This window comes from Typopeltis vanoorti, chromosome 6 (assembly GCF_054136105.1).
Source record: "Typopeltis vanoorti isolate ZY-2024b chromosome 6, IOZ_Tvanoo_1.0, whole genome shotgun sequence".
NCBI lineage: Eukaryota > Metazoa > Arthropoda > Arachnida > Uropygi > Thelyphonidae > Typopeltis > Typopeltis vanoorti.
This window is the reverse complement of record NC_143554.1, coordinates 10,525,137-10,551,602: the sequence shown is the minus strand read 5'-3', so window position 1 is coordinate 10,551,602 and position 26,466 is coordinate 10,525,137. Positions and strand designations below refer to the sequence as shown.

The 26,466-nt window shown below is 36.9% G+C and overlaps 1 protein-coding gene across 7 annotated transcripts in view; it reads right to left on the bottom strand.

The window, feature by feature from the left end:
* Positions 1-26,466, bottom strand: part of LOC150105279 (glucocorticoid-induced transcript 1 protein-like) — a 454,175-nt gene that overhangs the window by 115,565 nt on the left and 312,144 nt on the right. For all 7 annotated transcript variants that reach the window (XR_016548433.1, XR_016548434.1, XR_016548438.1 and 4 more), the window contains exons 6-7: positions 17,899-18,088; positions 14,908-15,037 (exon numbers count right to left, since the gene is read on the bottom strand). Coding sequence is in view for 1 of the 7 variants with exons in the window: in XM_090394062.1 (XP_090250188.1) it covers positions 14,908-15,037; positions 17,899-18,088 (320 nt within the window). In the remaining 6 variants the exon portion in view is untranslated. The remainder of the gene's footprint in view (positions 1-14,907; positions 15,038-17,898; positions 18,089-26,466) is intronic.

The following is a 26,466-nucleotide window of genomic DNA, read 5'->3' as shown; positions in this document are numbered from 1 at the left end:
TAAGAAGCCTGAATGGCAAAGAAATGGAGCTAGCTGAGGAATTAGATAAGTACCAGATCGACATAATAGGGGTGACTGAAACAAAAAAGACCAAAACTGGTGAGATCTTTCTGAGCAATAAATACAAAATGTTATATTCAGGCAATGACAATCAAGGAAAAGAAGGAGTAGCCATAGTATTCAACACAAAATACGAGGCTAATCTTCTTGAATGGCAGTCAGTCTCAAGTAGAGTAATGTGGGCAAATATGAGAATGAGACTTATTTGTGCCTATGGTCCCACAGAAGGTTCTACTAAGGTAGAAGTGGAGGAATTTTTTGAGGCTTTAGAAAAAGCAACTGACACAATGAAAAATGAAAAGTTGGTCCTTGTTGGGAATCTAAATAGCAGAGTAGGAAATGATTGTGAGACATACAAAAATATTTTGGGAAAATTTGGAGAAAAGAGCAAAGCTAATAATAATGGCAAATATTTGTTGGATTTCTGCTCAGGACATGGACTGGTTATTACTAACACCATGTTCCAACATAAAAATGTGCACAAATTCACATAGAGAGAAGAGGCAAGGAATAAGAAAAGTCTCATTGACTATGTTATTGTTGATAGCGATGTGTTTCTCCCTGGTGCAGGACACCAGAGTGCACAGAGGATTTGAAATTGGAAGTGATCACTATTTAGTCTTGAGCAGGATAAAATTGAATTTCATATTGAAAACAATAACATGTAAGAAAGTTTTAAAGCGAATAAAAGTTGAGCAGCTCTCAGATGTGAACTGTAGACTAAAATACACAAAGATTATTGAAAAAAAAAATGAAAGAGTTTGAGTACAGGAATCAAACCTTGGAGATTCGGTGGAAAACTCTGAAGAAAACATTGATTGATTCTGCCAGAGAGGCATGTGGTGAGGTTATCTGCAAGGATAAAAAAATCAGAACTCCCTAGTGGACACAGGAAGTTAAAGAGGCAGTGAAGGAAAAGAAGAAAGCATATCAAAAGTTCCTGTCAAATAAGTCAGCTTGTGCTCTTAGAGAATACAGAGACAAATGCAAGAATGCTAAACACAGTGTAAAACTAGCTAAACAAAAGTCATGGGAGGACTTTGGCAAGAATATAGAAAATAAATATCAAGAAGGTGGGAAAATATTCTGGAGGTTGTTGAAGAAGCTTAGGAATGGAGGAAAGAGTGCTGTAAAAGGAGTTAGAGATGATAAAGGTGACATGAAAACAGGAGAAAAGATATTCTTGAAGTATGGAGTAATTACTTCGAAAAACTGCTAAATGAAACAAGCAGTGATGACAGCACAGTGGTAAAAAACACTGACCAGGCACGCAGTCAGGAATACATATCCATACTTGAAGTAGAAAAATTTAAAGCCATCAAAGGCTTTAAATGTGGAAAGGCACAGCAGGGGCAGATGATATTCGACCAGAAATGCTGAAGTATGGTGGTATAAGAGTCTTACAATGGCTGCACTACATAGTTCAGAAAGCCTGGACAGAGGGAAGAATTCCCGATGATTGGAGTAGAGCTCTCATAGTACCCATATATAAAAAGGGAAATAAAACTGAATGTGAGAATTACAAATTTCCCTACTGAGTGTTCCTGGGAAGATCTATGCAAGTATACTTGAGAAACGGTTGAGAAGAATTGTGGAAGAAAATCTTGGTGAAGAACAAGCTGGATCCAAATAGAAGCTGTCAGGATCAGATCTTCACTTTACGACAAACAGTTGAGAAAGCATGGGAATATAACAGAGATCTGTATTTAAGTTTTGTTGATTTGGAAAAAGCATATGACAAGGCCAAGAGAGAAGCTATTCAATACGCTACAGTTATATGGTGTCAGTGGGACATTATATCAAGTAATACTTAGTCTTTATTTGAGTTGTAAGTCAGTAGTTAGAATTGAAGGAAGTACAGGAAGATGGTTTAATGTTAAATCTGGTGTCAGACAAGGATGTACATTATCTCCTCTGTTATTCATTATCTATATGGATCACATTATGAAGGAAAGTGGTATTAAACATGATATCAAAATTGGAGATGTTAATTTCAGCTCTTTGCTTTATGCGGATGATGTTATACTTCTAAATAAATCCGCTACAAGTCTGCAAGATTCTCTGACTAAATTGAATAGCTGTTGTAATAGATATGGTATGAAGGTCAGCAATAAAAAGACAAAGACAATGAAAATAGGCAGAATCATTGAAAATGTGAACTGTGTTGTGAATGGAGAAACTGTGGAACAAGTGAAACATTTTAGCTACTTAGGCACGATTTTTACTGAAGATGGTAAATTAAATATAGAAATAGACAACAGAATTAGCAAAGCTGGTATGGTAGGAAATCAATTGAATAAATTCATATGGAATAAGAGAGAAATTAGTCGGAACACTAAATTAGCTGTATACAAGACAGTGTTCAAACCAGTTTTAACTTATGGATCTAAGAGCTGGGTCACTTGACCAAAGACTAGAGACCGCAGATATGAGAGTCCTGAGAAAGATTATAGGCATGAACAGATGGCATCAATGGCAATATCATATTAAAAATGAGGATATTAGGAAAGAACTTGACATTGTCAACATCCAGGAATGCGTTAGCAGAGCTAATCTCAGGTGGTATGGTTACTTAAACAGAATGGGCGAAAAAAGATTAGTAAAACAAGTTTTCTCTGCCAGGTTGGCAGCAAAACGACCCAGAGGAAGACCAAGATATAGGTGGGTTGATACGGTACAAAGTGCCTTAGATGATAGAAGTATAAGATTTGATAATGTTGGAGTCTTGACAAGTAACAGACTGATTTGGAGGAAAATTGTAGATAGGAAGTTAGTAATGATGTAATTATTTTCATGTAGTACTGTCATATCCTGTACACCCCTTGAGGGTACATGGCAGGAATTTGATGATGATGATGATAAACAAAAGACATGTCACAGACGTCTTTGTATGTTAAGGGGTTAAATGAACTTAAAACGTGAATCACATAGCATTAGCTTACTAGCTCATTTTGTCATCACAGCTGAGTGATGACAAAGTTTGGAAGAATGAACTATCTGAATTCAAAGGAACAAAATTAATAGTCTCTGTAATTCAAAATTAAATAACTTATTCAATATTACAAAAAAAAAAAAAATAATAATAATAACAGTTTATGGTGACTGCTTCCCAGAACTTTGAGGCTGTCAAACAATCAGAATGGTTAAGATTTGGATGATGATGTCAAGTTTCCCAAGTTTCAAGAAACACTGTGTGTCTAGTATGAATGTCATGGTAAGCAAGCCCAGATTTATTTTATTTTTATAGGTAATCCTGACATTACTGGATCCTAATCTTAGCAGAACAAGAAGACTGCCAAAAGCATATTCAACATGAACAGCACACATTTGACAAACACCTGGCATGGAGAGAGAAAGAGAGTGTATCATTTCCCTTCAACCTCCTATTTGTCTCTGATTTTTAGTTGATCAATGTGTGGCTAGTGTCATTTAGCTTTTCCTCAAATAACTGAACTTCATTATTTCTTTTTCCCCTCCTTGCTAGATACAAGTGTTCTTCACTAGTGTTTGTTGTTGGAATTTTGTCTGTTTATTTGTGTCTTTGCTACTTGTTTATTCTTGCTGCTTCTGCTTCCTGAAAATTTCATCTGTAAAGAAGTGCACATCTGCAGCATGAAAAACTTTGGCATGAAAACAGAGTTCTGTTCTGGATTTTTTCCAGTGGATGCACACCGACTTTTGCAACAGAAAATGTGAAAGATTTGTGGACTGTTGGAGTAATTTGAAATGGGAGCTAGCATCACCGATGGTCAAGAAAAATCACATGGAAGTGTTAGTCATTATAACAAAGGGACTGTAGTGGAAGAGCTTAGGCAAGAGTTGATGAAAATGAATAGTGAAATGAAGCATCTCGAAGATGAGACTAAACACTAAAAGAAGAGATTAGCTGATGTGAACAAGAAAGAGGAAGTTAGTATCAGGAAGAAAGAGTCAAGGGATAATCATATATCATTATATGGGAACTCATTAGAGGTGTGATGACTACTAAAATACACAAAACATACTTTCCTGGAAACATTGAAACAAATAAGTGATATTTTGCAGAAAAGAAAAGAGCAGGCATAGGTTTAGTGGTAGTTGTGGGCACAAATGACTTAATGAGTGAAGAAAAGAAATGATGATAGAGACTTGAGGAATGTGGGAGATAAAGGATAATAGTTGTGTTGGAAAATTTACTAGCATGATACTCGGGTATAACAATAGTGAATTGAAAAGGAGAGTAGATATAATAAATAGCAAGACGGCTGAGTTCTGTGAAGCAAGGGTGGTTCAGTTAGTGGATCTGTGGAGTGAATTTAAAGGAAAGTTGGAATGGCTTAAAGCTGATGGATTGCAAGTAAAAGGGTCTGGTGTTGGGCATTTAGAAAGGCTATTGTTTACTGAAAAAGCAGAGAATCAAGAAGTAACATTCCATCACTCAGGAAAAGGTGATAGGATGCAAAAAGGTAAGAATGAAACAGGCATGAATGGCAATTAGAATAACAATCAGGGAAACATGAGTGGTCAGAACTGAACAGAGGAGGGGGGGGGTATAGTAGCTAGAGTAGAGAACATTGGTGTTGGCAGAATGGTCTCAAAGACAGAGACTGTTACAGTTGTATGCAAATATAGGAGTATTTGAAATAAGAGAGCTGAATTTGTTGCACTGGTTAAGTAGTATGCCAAAGATAATTCGTATAACTGAAAAGTGGTTGTCTGAGAACAATGTGATGTCAGATATAGAAATGGAAGGATAGGAAGATGAAAACAAGAGGAAGTACAATTAATAATTGTAGAGGAAATGTGTCTGCAAAGTGTGGAAATGATAGTTCATGGACAGATTTTGAATCTGTCTTGTGTGAAGTTGAAATTAACAGGCTAGTATATCGAACAGAATGTTGTTATAGGACAGGAAATGTAGAGAATACTGATTGTGAAATGTTTAGGTAAATTGGTTGAGCATGTAAAAAGAAGGCAATCTTGATGGGAGACTGAATACAGAATGGAAAGATAACAAGAATCTACAAGAACGTGGATAATGAGTTCACTGAATTTCTGAGGAATAAATATGTTAAGTAGCATGTGACCAAAGCATCTAGAGGGTTTAGTGTTTTGGATTGGGTGATAACTTCACAAGATGTAACTGTTAATAAGATATTAACACTGGCACCAGTTGGCAAGAGTGATAATGAGGTACTTGTTTGGGAAGTGGTGAAACAAGAAAAGGTTACTGCCAAGAATGGATATGTGGAATTATAAGGTGGAGGATTATAGAAAGCCAGCATTAGTACACTGGGTAGATGTGCAGAAAAGATGTTGAAAGTGAATGGGAATTCATAAGTTAGTATCTAACACAAGCAATGTATAAATGCACACCAACAGTTAAGCGAGTAAACAGAGTAGGAGTGAAATGGATGAACAGTGAAATCAAGTAAGCCGTGTTTGAAAAGAAAATGTTATGGAGGAATTATAACATAGCTGGTGGTGATCAAATGCATAAAGGGTGAAGTGCAAGCCAGGAAGGTGATAAGTATGGTAAAAAAAAAAAAAAAAGATGCGGTATGAGAGGAGATTGGCTGGTCAGGCCAAGTGAATTCTTCCACTATATGGCAAGCAAGAGGAAGAATAAATATGGCAGGTTGACAATGGTGGATAATCATGACAGAAGTGACAGTTGCAAGGATATAGGGATATAACTGAACGAGCACTTTATCAGTGTATATCATACTAATGTAAATGATGTTGTGCAATATATTGAAGAGAGAGGCAAGTATTATCATCATCAAATTTCTGACATGAATCTTCAAGGGATTACAGGATATGAGAGTACAACATGAAAAGCTTACATCATTACTAACTTCCTCTCTACAATTTCCCTCCAAATCAATCTGTTACCTGTCAACACAATCAGATCTTATATTTCTAAGGCACTTTTTACTATATCATATCTTGGTCTTCTTGTGGGTCTTTTCCCTTCCAACCTGGCAGAGAACACTTGTTTTGCTGATCTTTCCTCTCCCATTCTGTTTAAGTGACCATATCACCTGAGATTAGCTCTGCTAACACATTCCTGGACGTTATATTATAAATTAAAGATACCAAGAAATTAAATACTTGGTTTAATCCTTTATCCAAGTGTAAGCAAACAAAGTTTGCACCTGAAATTTTGGTATCTTTAATTTATAGTATAACCAAATGGAAAAACTTCCAACGACTATCTCTAATCCAGAGTATTTTAATAATAAGGTGTGACACCTTTTGGCAACTCCAATATGAAATTATGACTTCTGCCTTAATTCAACCTTAGTATCACCTCCGGGTCTTGCTCCACTGACAAGACCTCAATAAAGATCAAAACCGATCTGGGTAGTGACACTTCACATAATGCATAGCATTATACATACCCATAAGGATATTTGCTTTGAATAATGGGACACTAAGGCAAGTGATGTGAAGTCATTAGATTCTATATACGAGTTACCCTAGTCCTGATTATATTTCAGGCGCAAACTTTGTTTGCTTACACCACTTGAATAAAGGATTAAACCAAGTATATAATGTTTTGGTATCTTTAATTTATAATCTAACCCAGTGGAAAAACTTCCAACAACTATCTCTAATTAAAAAATAATGGCTCAATTAGAATAAGATTCTAGATGGCATTAGTTCACAGAACAAAGATTGTAGATACTGTTTGCCCAACAATTAGAGATCCTTCGACACTTCTGCGCATGTCAGAAAAAGGAGAATCCATTTCGATAATAGGGTAATCAATCTGTCTTCTGGGATGAGTTTGTTTATTATTAGAGGTCAGAAAATTTAGCTTTTCTTTTATGAACATTGCTGTTTTTAAAGTGCAACTATTTTGCTTGTATAACAGTTGGAAAAATGTACGTAGAGTATTAACAAAATTAAAAAAGATATAGCATAAAACAAAAATTTAACTAAATTTATTTTTAAGAAAGTTTTCTATAAAATAAAAATAATTATACAGAAAAACAGAAATTTTTTCAAATGAACTTAGATATTCTAAACTTCCAGTTGAGAGAACTGAGACACTTTGATGTCCTAAACTGATTAATTATTCCTGACTTGTTGCGACTCTTTTAACAAACCCATGCAAAAAAAATGTTGGAAAAAAATGCCATTATCAAATCCTTTTAATCTTCAGAGTCATCTGAATTGGTGTCCGAATCGCCATCACTTTCACTTAAACTGATCACCAAAGGTTCACATAATTCTTCGATAATTCCGTCTCTGTCCCAATACATATTTTCCAATGAGGTGACATGAGAGCAATATTTTCTTCAGTTTTGAACTGCAATACTTTCAATCGCCTGTTCTGAAAGCTTAAAAAGTTTCGACATGTCAATATCCCCAGTTACATTGCGATGGCGAATGAAACTTTTCACTTCTGCCCAAACATACTCAATAGCATTAATATTGCAATGATATGGTAGTCTCAAAGCTAGAAATCTATGTTCTTTGAGCATTGTGTCGAATTTAAATAGTTTAGTTGTGGGCAAGTTTCTTTTGACCAAATTAAGCAATTCAATTTTTCGCATATCTGGGGAATGAGAAATGTTATTTGCAGAGAGCCAATCCATAAGAACTTGGTTCTTATTAGACCAATTTGGAACTTTGTTTAATCGATTAGAGTGATATGAAGCGTTATCAATTATAACAACAGCATTTTTAGGAAGGTTTGGAATCAGTTTTTCTTCTGCCCACTTTTTGAAGATCGTAGAATTCATTTGCCCATGGTAATCTCCAGTAGTTGAATTGGCTTTGTATAGTAAGTTTGAATTTGGTAAAAAACCCATTTCTTCACCCGCACACAAAATTATTATGCACTGCGAGGCATTTCCGGTTTGTAGCACTCCACATTCTTCTTTAGACTGCCAACATTTTCCATAATTGGTCTTTTCTCCTCACTGAAACGTCTTATTTCTCTCAAATACTGCGTTCTAGATAAAACAATGTCATTTCGCTCCATGATAAGTTTCCTTTTATTCTGGGACTTTTTAAAACAAAATCCGATTTCATGAAGTATTTTCCTTAAAGTTTCTCTTTTCCAAGGAAAATTAATTTTTTCTTTAAGCACAGGAATCAATTTCAGAACAGTTGGCACTCTTTTCTCGACCACATAAAATTCGTAAATAGTTCTTATAACGTCTACATCAAAATCATTCAAAGCTACGGTTTTGATGGTTTTCTTTCTCTGGCATTTTTTTTAGGAGATTTAAATTTTGGCTTACCTTCACCTTTTGATTCCCTACGAACTCTTTTAACAGTTGATCCCGATATGCCCGCAATTGCACTTGCACGTTTTATGACTTGAGAAAGGGGAACAAGGAGACGGCCTTCTGACGATTCTTTTTCGCAGAATGTCAGCACATTATTCAATATTCTTTTGCAAGAGCTACTGAAACGTTTAACAACAGAACTTGTTGACTGTACTGGATCCATCATACAAATTAATAATAAAAAATAATGCAAAAAAGCGACAACAAAAATCAAGCTACTACTAGTATAGCGACAAACAAGAAAGCACATGATTTCACATGTTGGCGACCAATTCGTACATCCTTCATTTCTTTCTCTCCTTCGGCATGAATCGACTATTCTTGGCAAAATGCCAAGGAGAGACCTACAAACGGTGGGCATACAATAGCTTTATTTCTCCAGCCCTTGTAGGCTGAGTGGATAATACTTTCACTTTCCATTTAACAGGTCATGCATTTAAATCCCAGTATAGGCATAGATGTCTGCAAAATTTATCATCCAGCAAGATTACTACCCTTATTAATGAAGTCTGAAATGGTTTATTATTATGTGACACCTCCAGGGAGTCCAAAGACTCATCAAGGCCACCTACTTTACAACTCTGTCTCCACCCAATTCTCCAATTGCATTCATCACCTACACCAACGCCGTCTACCATTCACCACCACCACTAGCATAGACAATGACAAACATCCATGCCCATGGCAGGATTCGAACCCGCAGCCTTTTGGCTAGAGAGTGGATTTGCTAACCACTCGGCCAACCAGGCCAGGTGAAAAAGCACATTTCATGTTTAGTATCTACTGCAAGGTTTCCAAATTATCTAACCTTCAGCCAACTTACAGATGCATGATATGTAAATACATTTCTGTGGTTAGGAGTCATAGTTGACTAACAAGGTCTTATTTATTACTTACCAAGGACATTTAAGTCAGAAATAATTAGTATTGGTATTACTTCCAGGCCTCCATGGAATCAGAAGATTCATTGTGAGAGGTTGTACAATCACAGACCAGAATAACCATCATATCTTGCCTTGAATACATTCAATGTTGGAGCATTCACAACCCAAGTGGCAATGTATTCCACTCATTAAGAAACACTCACTAAGAAAAAATCTTTTCACTTCCTTACTCACATGACTTTTATACAGTTTTAATGGATGATCTTCTCACATCATCAGTTACCCAATGCAACAATTCCCCTTTACCTATCTAATAAGTATGCTCTCACACTCTGAACTATGTCAAGGATATATAAATTAAACAATCAAAGTCCCAGAACAAAATGCTGAAATGCTCACTTGTCACATTCCTTTGTCAGAACACTGCACCTTCGTACACAACTTGCTGGCTCCCATCAGTCAATCATCCCTATAATTAAGCTATCAAATGACTATCCATCCCCATTCTGATCATTTTCAACAGTAATTTATCATGCAGTACTCTATCAAATGCTTTAGCAAAATCCAGATAAATCACTGTATAAGCATCTCCTCTGTCCAATACTAGTTAGACTATTATAAAATGTTACCATTTTATAATAGTCTAAAGCAAAGTATCCCTCTAACAAAGTATGCTGCTCTTTCTCTCACAAAATATTTCCATTGTCATCAATCCAAGTTTGTATTCCGTCTCCAACAAGCCTCTCTAATAGTCTGACACTACTGATGTGAATTTTATCTTAGCAGTGGCACTATTTTGTCTTCTTTACACTCTTCTGGGATGGTTTCTGTTGTCAACTAACAACCTAACAACCAAGTAAAGGGCACTGCCAACCTCTTGTGGACATACCCGTAATATACATGGTGATATCCCATCCAGTTCCACAACCTTCTTAACCACTAGGTTATTTAATATTCTAAACACTTCCCCTTCTTGAACTTTCAATCTGCCATCCTCCTTCCTATTATTATTTAACACTACTCCTATCTCCCCACCCAACAAAATAACACTAATGAAATACTCATTGAACATTTCCACTATAATCTTCTAGAGCTTGCTGCTTCAGCCAATCTCCTTTCATATGTCAATTCTGCTTTCCTCACTCTTGTCACCCTCCTAGTCTGCACCTTATGCTACTCATGATTAGCATGAGTAGCATAAGAGTAGATGATTAGCATGAGTAGCATAATGAGAAGATATAAAGAATAGGGGGTACCCTATTCTTTATATCTTCTCCATAAGTGCTTAAATGAGGCAGTATCTGAATGTATTCCTAGTATTCAAAGAATAAATATGTTGGGAGTGAAATGGATATGCAACCTTATTAAGCAAGAGATCCACAAGAAGATGTGAAAAGAATATCATGAGAATAAGAGTGAGAGGAGTTATGAAATATATAAAGCTCAGGCCAGAAAAGTTTTATAAATCCTCTAGAGTTATGAAATGACTATTGTATAGAAAGCTCAATTGGAGTATTAAAAAAAAAATTGGCTATGTGGTCTAAAAGCAATTCAAAAGAATTTTATTGTTATGCTGCAAGCAAAAGAAAGAATGAATGTGGAAGAATAACTTTATTTACCGTAGATAGTACTCTAGTGTCAGAAGCTAATGAGATTGTTCAATTAATGAGTGCTCACTTTGCTAAGATATATCAACCAAGTGTATGCAACATGATGCATACTGATACTGCTACACTGTAAGGTCAGGGATGCATGAAAATGAGGTTGAAGAGCTGTTGCATAACCTAGATAAGAATTTGTCAAAAGGAATATCAGCATGTTTGCTAAAGGAATGTTCAGCCGAATTGGCTAGACGTTTCACATGTTTATATAACTTGGGTCTCAGCTCAGGAATGATACCACAGTAATGGAAGGAATGTATGATACTTTCATTGTACAATGGTGGTGCAAAAACTGATGTGTCACCAACCAATCAGTATCTCTAATGTGGTAGTGAAGTTTTTAGAGAAGTTGGTAAGAACTTGCATACAGAAATGGGTGGACAAACAAACTATACTCTGTAAGGAGCAGCATGGGTTTACTAAAGGAAGGTCACGTTTTAGCAATTTGCTCATATTTTATAACATGTTACAAAATATGAGCAAAGTGATAAAGCATGGATTATGCTAAGGCATTTGATGGGATACCACACAAAAGGCTGTTGCATAAACTGGAGAATATGAGAATGGACTATAAACTCTACTTGGATCAGTGGATAGTTGACAGACCGATATCAAAAAGTGGCATAGGGTGGGTGTGAATCTGCTAGATTTAAGGAAGCATTCTTTGACCATCCTGGAAGAGTGGAGATACCTCGGTATCACATTCACCCCAAAGGGAAAGTCCTCTGTCCCTTCTATCCTAGAAACTGGGATTGCTTCTTTGAGGAAAGCTCCTCTCAAGCCCCAGCAGACTGTATCTCCTTTCCCACTATCTCCTACCTCGCTTTTACAAGTTGGTGCTTGGTAGGACATATATCTCGGTACTGTCCTGAATGGACAGGGCTATCCATTCAGCCATGAGATCATGGCTCCAATTGCCGCCTGACACCCCTACTGCATATTTCCACACAAGGGTGAAGGACGGCGGGCTCGGGGTCCCATCACTTAGATGGCTGATCCCACACTTGCGGCTGTCCAGAATTGCGAAGTTAGTTCTAACTTTGCGATTCTGGATAACCATCTTCTTCCCCTATTCTGCAGAGAGGCTTTCTATAGCCCATGAATACAAGAAGACTTTAGGCGGGCTAAAGGCTGGTCCCATTATCAAAGTACCTTAATCGAGTCAGCACCCACAATTAAGGTACTTTGATAATGGTACAAAGTACCTTAAACACAAGAGATGGGCATCTCTGCTGCACTGTTATAGATGGCGTTCCTTTAAAAGAGCCATATCTGGTGCCTCCCCAGCATGATTGGATAAGGGATGGCACCAGACTCCTCCCTGGGTTCGAGCCCACTAGAGCCCGCACAGCTCGATGGGGATAGTGACGACTCAAACTGTAGGACTGGCTGCCACTACAGTGAGACATTGTCTCACATAGCCCAGTGTTGCTTCCACACCCATGGGATCTGCGTGCAGAGGCATGACGCTGTGGTCTCCATTCTGAACAACCGCTTTAAGAACAAAGGTTGGGAGACTGCAGTGGAACTACAATATAGAACCTCTGTGGGTTTGCGTAAGCCAGACTTAGTGATTAAAAGAGATGCTGACATTTGGGTAGTTGATGCCCAGGTGGTGGGAACAGAGTGCCCACTGGCCTATAGCCATAATAATAAGGTAAACTATTATAAGAATAACCAAGATCTAGTTAGTAAGATACAGGAGGAGCATGGGGTAACTCCAAGGTTTACCAGCACCACCATCTCTTTACATGGCGTATGGAGCGCAGAAGGATATAAAAGTTCTTTCCTTGAGGGCCCTACAGGGCACACTGGTGGCATGGCATTGCCACCAGAGAGTGACTACAATGATAACTAGAACATGCATAGGTTAAAACACTTTTAAAGGCTTAGGCCTATATCAAGTCTGAATGTGATGTAAGGGTAGTACTGCCCTTAATCAGTACAAAGATTAATTTAAAAAAAAAATGACTAGTGGAGTACCTCAGGGTTCAGTCCTTGGGCCATTGTTGTTCAATCTATACATTAATGACATTACGAAGCATCTAACAGGAGATGTGCAATTGTTTTCCAATGATGCAAATATAGGCAGGGAAATTAGGGATGCTTCTGATATCCAGCACTAACAAAATGATTTGAATCAGCTGGAAATTTAGGCAAAAGAAAACAGTTGTCAGTTTAATGTTAGTGATTGTAATGTTATGTACTTTGGTGTGATGAGATTTCCAGCAGCATATTTTATTAGCAGATTATGCTACAAGAAACTGATGAAACTAGGGATCTGATGTAATAGTGGATAGGAATTTGAAGTTCAAAAGTCACATAGCAAAAGTTTCAAATACAACTCAGAGGATAATTGTGATGGTGAAGCAAACCTTAACAAGCAAGGATAAGGAAGTCATTTTGCCTCTTTATAATGCCTTAATAAGACCACATCTGGATTATTGTGAGATTTAGTCTCCTGGATTTCAAGGTGATAAAGAAGCTGTGGAAAGGATGCAAAGAAGAGGTGGAAAGATTATATCTGGATTATAGGATTTAGATTATGAACACAGATTGTGAGCACAGAGTCTGTTATCCATAAGTATATGGATAACAGACTCTGGTTAACAGGAGAGAAGTGATATGATATGATAGAGGTATATAAACTTTTGAATAGGTGTTATAGAATATTGTCTGATGAAATTTTATGTTATATGGAGAGTGGGGAGAGAACACAGGGGCATCTATGGAAGTTAAGTTGGTTCGCAGTCAAGAAAGGGATAAGAGCTAGGTTTTTCTCTCACAGAGTAGTGAGTGAGTGGAAGCCATTGGTGGAGTCTAACAATTTTATTGGTGCAATGAAACAGTGCTCTGTTGAAACAAAACACTTTTTTGATTCTTCTAGTAACAAACATCATATTGCTGATACCATAAGATCTACTTTTGATGCTGACCTTCAGAGAGATGAGGTCTTGTGGGGGTTTGTCTTGAACCCTCACAGAATATGAAACACTATTATATAGAATAATGTCTATAGCACTGGAAGGAGGTGATCTCCCCCCCCCATCAATCTCTATACTCCTTAATTGCCATAGAACTATGAGCTATGCCATATCCAAAACAGAGGGTACCCAAAAAAATAGCACTTTAGTGCTAAAAAATCATACCCTTATGAACTTTGTGATAAGTTTATTTTTTTTTTAAGTAACGAATTTTAACACTCTGGTTTGCACAATCATATATCCAATTACACTAAGCTGGTATCATATACTATACTACTCGTACATTTATGGGTATGACCTGGATAAGAGCAGTCATAAGTCAATGCTATTTAATGTAAATAAACAGCAGAACCAACTTACTTGAGTTACTGATGGACAGCTCAGATAGGAAGATAATATTGTAATAGAAAAGGCAAAATGGATGCCTCAAACACAAATACAAGATGATTTCAGTGGTTATCAAAACAGGAAATGAAATAATCCCAGAACTAACTTCAAATAAACAGATAGCAGAGTGATGGATGTAATATGGCCACCGTAGCGCAATTGGAAGAATAGCGGAACATTGCGTCCTTTGATTTGAAAAGACCTGGGTTTGATTCTCATCGAGGGGGAATCCTTATAAGGGCTTTTTCAGTTGAAGGTCGGTTAATCAATCTCATATGGTGGTAGCAGGGTTTTTCTCCTGGAAACTCTGGTATTTCATCCCATGTACAGACAAATCTTCAAAACACACCAATTTACAGCCAAAAAATACTGTTGTTGGTGATGATGGTAGTAGTGTTGTAGTTGGAGAATTAAGTGGTGATGGAGAGGATGAGATGTATTTGGCAAAGTAGAGTAGTGTGCCCTCCCAGGAGTAGTGATCCTGGGAAGGCACACTCCCAAGAATAGTGATCCTGGGAGGTGTTTATTATTATTATATGACACTCCCTGGAGGTGTCACATAATAATAATAATAATATATCAGTATTACAAGACATAAGTACTGGCGTAGGGAAAGAAGTACATTCCAAATGATATAATGTCTTACCTAGATTCATCAGCAATCTTCACCTTTTCACAGCCATCAGGTGGCTCCCTTGCCAAAAACCTATTAATGTGTGGGCTTGTACCCAGTTTAGAGTAATTTTCTCCTTCCAGAAGCACTGTAGATGCATCATCTGCAATTAAATAAATAGAATAAAAGATGTAACTTATTAATGGAAGAGATTGGTGGCACAGTATAGATTATTAAACATATTCACAAGCATAATTTAGGGGTCACATCGCCAAAATTGTGAAGACAACACAAAGACTTCTGGGAATGATGAGGAGGACACTGACGTGTAGAAGTAGGGAGATTCTTGTTCCATTGTATAAGGCTTTGATTAGGCCACACATGGACTATTGTGCCCAGATTTGGTCACCTGGTTTTCAGAAGGATGAAGAGATGTTGGAAAGGGTCCAAAGGCGACTGACTAAGGTAGTTTCTGACCTCTGGAATGTCGAGTATGAGGAAAGATTGAAAAGATGTAATTTGCAGAGACTAGTGGAGAGAAGGAAGAGGGGAGATATGATAGAGACCTACAAGTTGGTAAGGGGTTGCTATAGGATCAATGGTGGAGAAGTTCTACAGCGAATAGTGGGAGATCAGGGGAGAACCAGAGGTCATCCCTGGAAACTGTATAAAGAGGGTGTGAGTAGGGGAGTGAGAGGCAGGTTTTTTTCGTGCAGAGTTGTGAATGATTGGAATGCCTTGCCTGAGAGTGTGGTGTCTGCAAGGAGTTTGAATGTGTTTAAGACCCGGTATGATGAGATGTGTGTGAGATAAAAGGACCTCCTAGATGAGTCTTTGACTCCATGAGGTCTTGTTTAATAATAATATAATAATAAAGAATAATAATTTTTATTATTGCAAATATTTCAGCCAGAAATTAATGAGCCATCATCAGTGCATCAGCATAAGTACAAGGTGAAGCTAAAACAAAGAATGTTAATCCTATTAACAACTGAGCCACGTTCTGGGATGCCGCCATATGATAGTTATAAAATAAAATGAGATTAAAATTATTTGAAATATGAAAATTAACAAATTTAGATAAATAAAATAACTGAATATAGCATTGTATTAAAAATAAGACAAAAGGGCATACTACTGCTTGCATCCCAGCATGTAGCTCAGCTCTGAAAAACAGGATTAACGTTCTTTGTTCTAGTTTCACCTTGCAATTATGCTGATGCCTTGATGATGGCCTGCTCATTTCTGGCTGAAACAGTCGTGTAGGTACAAGTCTGAATTGACTTGTACCTACCGAGATACTTAACACCACAGAGCAGCATTTCCCAAACTTTATTCGGAACTGGTTTTCAGTAGAATATTTTTGGGTCCATCACTTATACATACAAGTATGTATGTATGCAGTGGCACACTCAGGATTTAATCTTGGGGGGGGGGAGTTGAGTAGATGATTTGAGAATACACACTATGCATTGCATACGACCTATGACTGAGAATAATTTCCAATATAGGATACCCATGATCTCCTCTGGCCCAGCTTGGGCAAACAAAGTAGCACCCAGTCTGCCTGAGCACTACTTCATTTGCCTTGAGTTCACAGTGGCCATGATTCCTGAGAGCTATAGGGTATTTCCACCTTATGTGACCGCATAAGGTTGAAAAGTAGTATAGAAACAGAAGACACGACACAACATAAATAAAAGGATGAATTTTAATTAGGAAAAGGTTTTTGGAAAATTTCTAGTGTTTTTTCCTTTTTCTTTTCAAGGTACCAGGGCCCCCTTGCCCTGGCATGTGTGCAGACACACAATTAACAGACAAAAATATGTCTGGCCCCTCAATCTGGAAGTCCATTAAAGTGTCACGTAATAATAATAAGACAATCTGTCATTAGCAGAATTCTAAAGACTGCTTTCCTACAAGGTGTGCCTATTAAATAACGAGACTGGTTGCAAAAATGTGGTTTATTATTACAATTGTACAACTTAATTGTTATCCCCTTCAACATACTCCCCTCCTCTATCTATACACCGTTGCATACGAATTTTCCAATGTTGGAAGCAGTGCTGCAAGTCATCATGTGTTATCTGCTTCAGTAGTATAGTACTGCCGTTTTCTCCTTTACCTCATCCACTGCAATTCCAGCTGACAGCTGAGCCGAACTTGTAGGAGAAGATCATCACATGTGATAAGACGTAGATTTCCCAGTATGATCCAGAAACAAAGAGACAATCGATGCACTGGAAAACTTTGACATCACCAAGAATGAAAAAAGCAAGAATGAGCAAGTTAAAACTGAAGGCAATGATGATCGTTTTTAATATCACTGGTGTGGTAATGGTTGAATCGGTACCAGAGGGTCAGACAGTTAACCAACATTATTAACTTGACATTCTGGCCAAACTAAGAGAACGAGTGAAGAAGAAGAGACCCGATCTGTGGAAGAACAATGCTTGGATTCTCCATCAGGACAATGCTCCAGCTCACTCTCTGTAAAGCAGTATCTGGCTGATAAGATCCCAGTATTGGACCATCCACCTTACTTGCCATGTCGCATGGAGCCAGACTTAGCTCCATGCGACTTTTACCTTTTTCCAAAGTTGAAATTCGCATTGAAGGGCACCCATTTTCAGTGACTGGATGAAGTAAAGGAAAAAACTGCAGTGCTACTGAAGCAGATAACACCTGATGACTTGCAGCACTGCTTCCAACAATGGAAAATTCGTATGCAACAGTGTATAGATAGGAGGGGAGTATGTTGGGAATAACAATTAAGTTGTACAATTGTAATAATAAACCACATTTTTGCAACCAGTCTCGTTATTTAATAGCACACCTCATATTTCAGCCCAAGAATTATTCTAAAACTGATTCACTAACATAAATTAGATTCATAAAAAGATTAAAGGTAAAAAATAGAAAACTACTTCTAGACATTAGAGAGACTGTTCAATATTGATTTTATTTTCTCCCTCCCAAAGTGTTTTTTTTTTTTTTTTTTTTAAATAACTACACAATGTTTACCTATACTTGACGATCGAGAACTTTCCATTGGTCCAGGAATTAAACAAACAATAGGAGATATTGAGTGACTCCTACTAGGGGCACCACTGCTAGGATAACTATCTCCTCCCCCATGAGGTGTCTGGGTGTGAGTTGTACGAAACAAATCTGCTATTGGAGCTCTATGACCTTCTGGGGTGGGATCTAGAGCCTAAGAATAAAAGGAAGGTTTCAGCTTCAGTAATTATTTACTAAATTTTATTTACCAAATTATTTAACAGATGTGCTCAGATACTTTAAATATAATCCAACTGTAAAACTATTACCTAATAATTTTTATGCACTTGCTTATAAAGATGTTAAAAGATAGTACTGCATAAATAATTAACATATTACAATACCTTGACAAAATTTAAGGTCATTGTGTAATCAACTATAAAAAGCAGTAATACCATATTATAAAAGATTATTTTTTTAACAAGGTTCAAAAATTTTAAGCTGCTTATAAACAATAAATATACAATGTAACTTCAACTCTTTTTTTTTTTTTTTTTACAGTGCTACAAAAATATGTCACAGGAATACTATCAAGAAACAGTTACAATTGACTCTTACTATATTACTTTGTACAAGTATAGTTTGTTTAGTAGATAGTTGGCTATAGTCAATTTCTTTTAGCATAGCATTATACCTATGGAACCTTCAAGTAGTTCGTTTCAGTGGTGTTTGCTATAGGTTGTGCTGTTTCCAAGAGCAGTAATACGATGTGAAAGCTACAGACACTGCCCAAGTACTACATGTAGAATGCGATCTTAAGAATATTATACTGATACTGAAATGTAATGGATGATGAACTCGCATTCTTGATAGATCTGAAGTTCTTCTCAACAAGTCCACCCTTCCAAACAAGAGATCTTTGCTCATTCAAAGCACATTATTAAGTTCTGCAATAAGAAATACAATTTAGCAGACTCTCATGAAAAATAACAGTAAAATCCAGCAGACAAAAGTAAATCAATTCAACCAAATAAACTGAACAAATTTAAATTCTTTGAAAGACAATTTAGAGATCTGGTATAAGCAACATTCGACCATTTAAACAAAACACCTTCGCAAATATTTCAGAATTTTGGATGACATTCTGGTACTAAGATGCAAGGAAAGTACCAAATAGATAAGCAACATGAGGTTAAAGTCTTCACTTATACATATGTAAAAATCCCACAAATGTTTTACTTGTTATGTTCATTGTGTTACTTCTTATGTTCGTTTTCTTAGAATTATGTATGCTCATTGAAAATTTCATTAATAAGAAATATGTTCAGTTATATGAGAAGATGATCTAAAAGTAAATATGTGTTTGCTTCACGTTTCATAATGCAGTTATATGCATTAGTATTATCAGAACCTTATTCTTATCAGTGGCATTAACAGAGACTTAAGCACCCACAGCCTTCCAAGTATCCTTGGATTTCCTAACTGTAACACGAGGATAAAGCGGTTACCCCTATGCCTCTAAGAATTCTTGTCTGTAAATTGCGTGTGTTCTACTGACCGGTTTGCCTGTTCTGAGGATGAAAAACCCTCTACCTCTGTGCCAGACAGCGAACTCACCTTTAGTCGAAAGAGTATTATTGGAACCAGATGCATAACGAAAGAAATTTAAATGCAGTTATAAGTAGTCAATTTGCTTACCATATGTTGTAATCCTTGAAAAATAACACAGAAATGCTACATGTATATTTTGTTAGAAGTTGATTTTGCACTTGGTTAGACTATAATAAATTTAGTTTAATCCTTTATCCAAGTGTAAGCAAACAAAGTTTGAGCCTGAAAATATCTTCAGGACTGAGGTAAGGTGGTACATCTCTTGGCAACAACTCGTAGCAAAGGTGGACCAAGTTCTCATCACTCCTTGTCTCAGAATCTCCCATAATGCAAAGCACATCTCCTTGCGGACATGTATACTGCTATGCATTAAGAGAAGGGCAACTACCCAGACAGATTTCGACCTATATTGAGATCTCGTCAGTGGGAGGCAGACCCAGAGTGGTGATACTAACACAGAAGCAATGAAGAGGTCATATTCATCTATACGGATGTACCACTTTACCTCAGTCCTGAAAATATTTTCAGGTGCAAACTTTGTGTACTTACACTTGGATAAAGGATTAAACTAAACTTATTATAGTCTAACCAAGTGCAAAAAATAAACTTCCAACATCTTTCTCTAAATCCAGAGTAATTTAATAATAAGGTGGTACACCGGTTGGCAACTCGTATAGGTAAATATGACCTCTCGATTGCTTCTGTCTTAGTATCACCACTCTGGGTCTGCCTCCCACTGACGAGACCACAATAAAGGTTGAAACCGGTCTGGGTAGTGGCTCTTCCCTTAATGCATAGCAGTATACATGTCTGCAAGGAGATGTGCTTTGCATTATGGGAGATACTAAGACAAGGAGTGATGAGAGCTTGGTCCACCTTTGCTACGAGTTGCCAAGGGATGTACCACCTTACCTCAGTCCTGAGGATATTTTCAGGCGCAAACTTGGTTTGCTCATACTTTGATAAAGGATTAAACTAAATTTATTAAGGGTCAAAGCTGTATAGCTGAGAGGAGACCTCCACATAGCCTTTAAAGGAATGCGGAAAACCGACCAGGGCTTCTGACCTAATGTCCAATCCTCACCTTCTCGTGGTGCACCCTGTTGGGTATCTACTTTGATACTGAACGAACGAGGATGGGCTGGCAATTTGGGATTTAGCCGACCAAATTGTATTCTTATTGGTTAAACCAAAATAAAAAATGATGGTACAACATGACAAAATTTCATGCCGGCTGGGGCGTCGCCCCAGCCGGCATGAAATTTTGTGCCGATTTTGTGCATGAAATTTTGTGCCCCAGTTATACGGTGTCAATGGGGCATTATATTAAGCAATAATTAGTCTTTATTTGAGTTGTAAGTCAACAGTTAGAATTGAAGGATGTACAGGAAGATGGTTTAATGTTAAACCTGGTGTGAGACAAGGATGTACATTATTCCCTCTGTTATCCATTATCTATATGGATCACATTATGAAGGAAAGTGGTATTAAACATGATATCAACATTGGAGGTGTTAATGTCAGCTCTTTGCTTTATGCGGACGATGTTATACCTTTGAATAAATCTGCTGCATGTTTGCAAGATTCCCTGACTAAATTGAATAGCTGTTGTAATAGATATGGTATGAAGGTCAGCAATAAAAAGACAAAGACAATGAAAATAGGCAGAATCATTGAAATGTGAACTGTGTTGTGAATGGAGAACCTGTGGAACAAGTAAAACATTTCAGCTACTTAGGAACGATTTTTACTGAAGATGGTAAATTAAATATAGAAATAGACAACAGAATCAGCAAAGCTGGTATGGTAGGAAGTCAATTGAATAAATTCATATGGAATAAGAGAGAAATTAGTTGGAACACTAAATTAGCTGTAAACAAGACAGTGTTCAAACCAGTTTTAACTTATGAATCTGAGAGCTGGGTCAGAAGTAAAACACTTGACCGAAGACTAGAGACTGCAGATATGAGAGTCCTGAGAAAAATTATAGGTGTGAACAGATGGTATCAATGGCAATATCATATTAAAAACGAGGATATTAGGAAAGAACTTGACATTGTCAGCATCCAGGAATGCGTTAGCAGAGCTAATCTCAGGTGGTATGGTCACTTAAACAGAATGGGCGAGGAAAGATTGGCAAAACAAGTGTTCTCGGCCAGGTTGGCAGCAAAATGACCCAGAGGAAGACCAAGATATAGGTGGATTGATACGGTACAAAGTGCCTTAGACGAAAGAAATATAAGATCTGATAATGTTGGAGTCTTGAAAATTAACAGACTGATTTGGAGGAAAATTGTAGATAGGAAGTTAGTAATGATGTAATTTTTTTCATGTAGTACTATCATATCCTGTACACCCCTTGAGGGTACATGGCAGGAATTTGATGATAATCATGATGATGAATAAATTTATTATGTATATTTTGTATGTTTGTATCCCCCATTATCAAATCCACGGTAGCAACTACACAGAATACTGCTGTTATCCAACCATTTCTTTATCCTAGTTCTTACCAACAGATATATAGATTGGCCTATAATTTGAAGCAACAGCCTTTATGACCACCTTTTAGCAGTGGAACAATTTTATCTTTCCACTCTCTTGGAATCTGTGCTGTTGTGACTCTTATTAAACAGCCATGGCAATGCTACTGCCAATACTGTAGTAACGGCAGCCATTTTGTCACTTGAGTTCCACTTAGAATCTAGGTGATGAGCATGCACATTAGTTGTTTTCAGAATAGCTGTCGCTGGATAACAGGAACAGCAGCAAGCAAAGAATAAGCAAGCAGGGAAGGAGAGCTAAAAAGGTCTAATAAATACATAGTTAAGTTCTATAATCTCAGAAAAGTTTTTGTATGCATCTTTAATCACTCTCCAAGGATATGGAACTGTGAAGTTAATAACTGAAGGACAGTATAAAATATCAAGATTTTGTATATGAGAATATTTCATGCTTAATGAAAGGCAAGTGATCTATGTTACAAGGAGCAATATGGAATCTACTGTAAAAGTGCATATGTTGGAAATTATTATTATTACCTAACACCTCCAAGCAGTCCAAAGACTCAACAAGGGAGAGCACCGACTCTACAACTATCTGTCTCCACCAACTAGTGAACTGCATCATCTACGCCAATGCCATCTACTATCCATCACTACCACTAGTATTTTCACAGACAGTCACAAACATCCATGCCCACAGCAGAATTCCAAACTTTTGGTTAGGGAGCGGATATGCTGAACACTCGGCTAACCAGGCTGGTAAATACATTTGGAACTGCTCAATTAACGTATTCCTATTGTTTTAGTGATTATTCCTACTTTAGAAAATTGAAAGAAAGATGCATTAAGGAAACTGGAAGACATGGTCAAGTATATTGGTCTAGTGAGATCTTTAGCTATTATTTAAGGAATTTAAAATAAAATAGATGCTGCAAAAGAAATTTCCACATGGCCAAGAGAACTTTCAGCTGAACTTTCATGACCATGTATGAGAGGTCTCCATATTCCATCATTGCTCTTGTATAGCGTATCACTTTCTTGTCCTTAAAACTAGGACCATAAATCAAAAATCCTTTCAGTTACAGGTTCTTTTTAGGATGGGATATATTTCCATGATTAAAAAACGACAACTAAATAAAACTACTATGTTTAATTATGTAAATAAATAACTAATATAAAGACAGAAACATAACTGATGTGTCAATAGTAATTTTTTTTTTTTAATTTCCATGCACAAAAGTTTTAAACTTAAAGTACATTGGCACTGTGGACAAGCCAAGCCTTTTATTATTATTATTAATTAATTTATTTATTTTTTACATATACTAGAAATCTTGCTCTAGAGATCAAAATAAGCAGGGTGGTTGTCTCACACTGGACAACAAAATTCATCTCCCACCTCAAGAAGTTACAAACATCTGTGACCATAATGGGATTTGAATGTACAACCTAATGGGTGAAGATGCTATCCACTCAGCCAACAAAGGATGTATTTATTTAATTCTCTTCCTTAAGTATGGTACTAGAGAAAACTGCTCTGGTAAAAAGACAACACTTTCACATTTTGAGGATAAGTGTGTACCATTTACCTACATACCTAAAATCTGCATGTTAGGTTTTTTGATGCGAGATTGATATCTCAACTGGGAATGCACTGTAGATGTTTAGCTGTTTGTGGATAGGGATATGGATACTCAATAACTTGCATACGTTGATCAAATTTATTGTCACTGGAAGAGGATGAAATTTTACCATTCTCAGATGTGGTCATAATGTAGGTGCTAAGTTCACGTTTAATCTATACTAAAAACCTAATCAGTAGTAATATCCAATATCTATATACTTTCTTTGGATATATATATATATATAAACAAGTAAAACATAGAACAGGGTTGATCATCAGCCCACACATCTCTAAAAACCAACTTTGTATATTCAAGGAATGTAATATTATAAAATGGCTATAATTCTATACATGCCCTACTAATGAGGATAATATCACAACCAACATTCAGGGATGCAGTTATCCTGCTCTTCTAGTAACAGCCTCTCAGTTCATCCCATCTCATGAACCGCAAATATGACTTCATAATAATTTGTAAATCCATCAATTTAATTAAATCCTCTATGAATCCAGCTAAAATGATTAAATTAGTTTTTCCTCCCTTCTCCTCATATCCCTCTTGACAAAGAGACTACAGCAATGCTATTATTATTCCCTATATCTGGGGCACCTCATATAAAACAGCCAGACCTCTTAAAACATATATTCTCTGTACTGCTTCCAAACCTCATCTTGATTTGTGTCTTCTTTCATTCTCGATATCTCTGAAATCTTCTGATCAGCATACCTCTCTACATCTGCCTGTCTGTTCTACATAGTGTAAACACAACTAATCTTGTACACATCTGGTTTTTTTAATTGATAGATGTGGAAATTAAGGAGGTTTCAAGTGATTAGAGATCACGTTGATTGGGTAGAAGGCAACTTTTAAATTTTATTGGTAAAGCAACCTTGCTATTTTGTCTGTGACTGATTGTGCATATGGGAGAATCGCTGCTCCTCTAGAGTCTTGTTCATCTAATTGTTTTGAAGGTTGAAGTAGAATTTTTTAAAAAATAATATTGTATTGCAGAAGTTTTTGGTAGAACTGAACTTGGTTCCTTTTTTTCTCCTATGTTAGTGAAAATTCTGTAGGCCACATCATATAAGGAACAGATCATGCCTATTTTTTTATGACATGTGGTCATTGGTTGTGGCACGTAGGTAAATGTCCTGTGCTGGTTGGCTTCCTATGGAGTGAGAAGTGCATTTAGTTCAGATACCTCAACTAGTGTATCCAAAACGGTAAAGACCTGTTTGTTCCTAATTCAGAAGTGAATTTAATTCAAGGATAAAGGTTGATGAGATAGGTGACAAAATCTTCTAACTGGGTAATAGCACTAAGCCAGATGATAAAAATATCATCGACATACCTTTGCCAAATTTTAGGTTGCATTCCTTGATACCAGTTTTTTTTTTTTTTTTTTAATGACTCCATGAACAGGTTAGCTAAGAGAGAGAGAGAGAGAAAGAGAGAAGAGCCCACTGCTAGTCCTTCCTTCTGTTCAAAATATTCTTCTTGGAATTTGAAAAATGTGCTATTGATGCAGTGTTTCAAGAAATTCACTGTGTCTGGTGGGAAGAGTCTTGTAGTAGTTGTATGGTTTCTGTTCTTGTAATGTTGGTGAACAGAATTACAATGTCCAGGCTTGCAAGTATATAACAGCAGGAGCCATTGATATTTTATTGCTCCTCTGTGTATTCATGCCATTAAACCTAATAAGTTTAAACCAGCATATTTCCTTATCACCTAGATACCAAAAGAACTAGATATGTGCACAGGTATCCAAGATAATACCTGATTAGTGCCTTATATATTGGATCTATCACTTCCTCACACTACCTGTCAGTGCACTTCTCATTACAAGAGCAATTTTCTGGATAAGCTTTACAACTTTGCATCTCCTGAAATTCAAGTGTATTATCCACGAGCACTCACCCATCTCTCACCATCTCCATCTCTTGGAAAAAAGTTCCTGCAATACAATACAATGTAATGCAATACAGTACACATTATCTTCTGTGGTCAATGTGCATGCTTAGCAATGTTGAACTGACATCTCCATTCCACTACCTAGCATACCAACTTATTCAAATTCTCTTGAAACATCACATGAGAGCTTCCTGAAATTGCTCTGCCCAATTTTAGTATTATCTACAAACAAGCAACATTAATACACAAATTACAGAACAGAGGTGCTAGATAAATCTTATGGCATTCCACTTCTCACCTTTCCTTTTCACAAGATACCCGATACACATTTCTAACAGCCAACTATGCCTTTAAACAGGCTATTAACTGACTATCTATATTATCTTACTCAATTTCAACAGCAGTTTGTCATGTGACATCTTTCTTTTCAAAAAACCATAATCTATATAAAACTTGCTGATGCCTATCAGCAAAACATCACTTTAAACAGACTGAATTTGAAATTGAGTAAGAAGGGAATGGATAGTCAGTTTGATAACCTGCTTAAAGGGATAGTTGGCTGATAGGAGTCAGATCTGTGTATCAGGTGCAGTGCCTAACTATCCATCCTCATCTTACTCAAATTCAATAGCAGTTCGTCGTGTGGTGTTCTAATGCAGAGTTCCCAAACTTTCCTATGACGGAACACTTCACAAATCCCGAAATTTTAATGGAATACCTTGGTTAGTCGAGTATCATCATTCTCATATTCAATGTAAAGCTAAGCACACACTATCACCGAAACAGGCGTTTCGGTGATAGTGTGTGCATAGTGATCGCATTTTTGCGATATGCGTATCATATCGCAAAAATGTGACAGTGCACACTACAGACGTGCCAGGCCGCATCACATCGCAATGACCTTGCTTGTGACCACATGCTTCCTAGAACAGATACCTCCA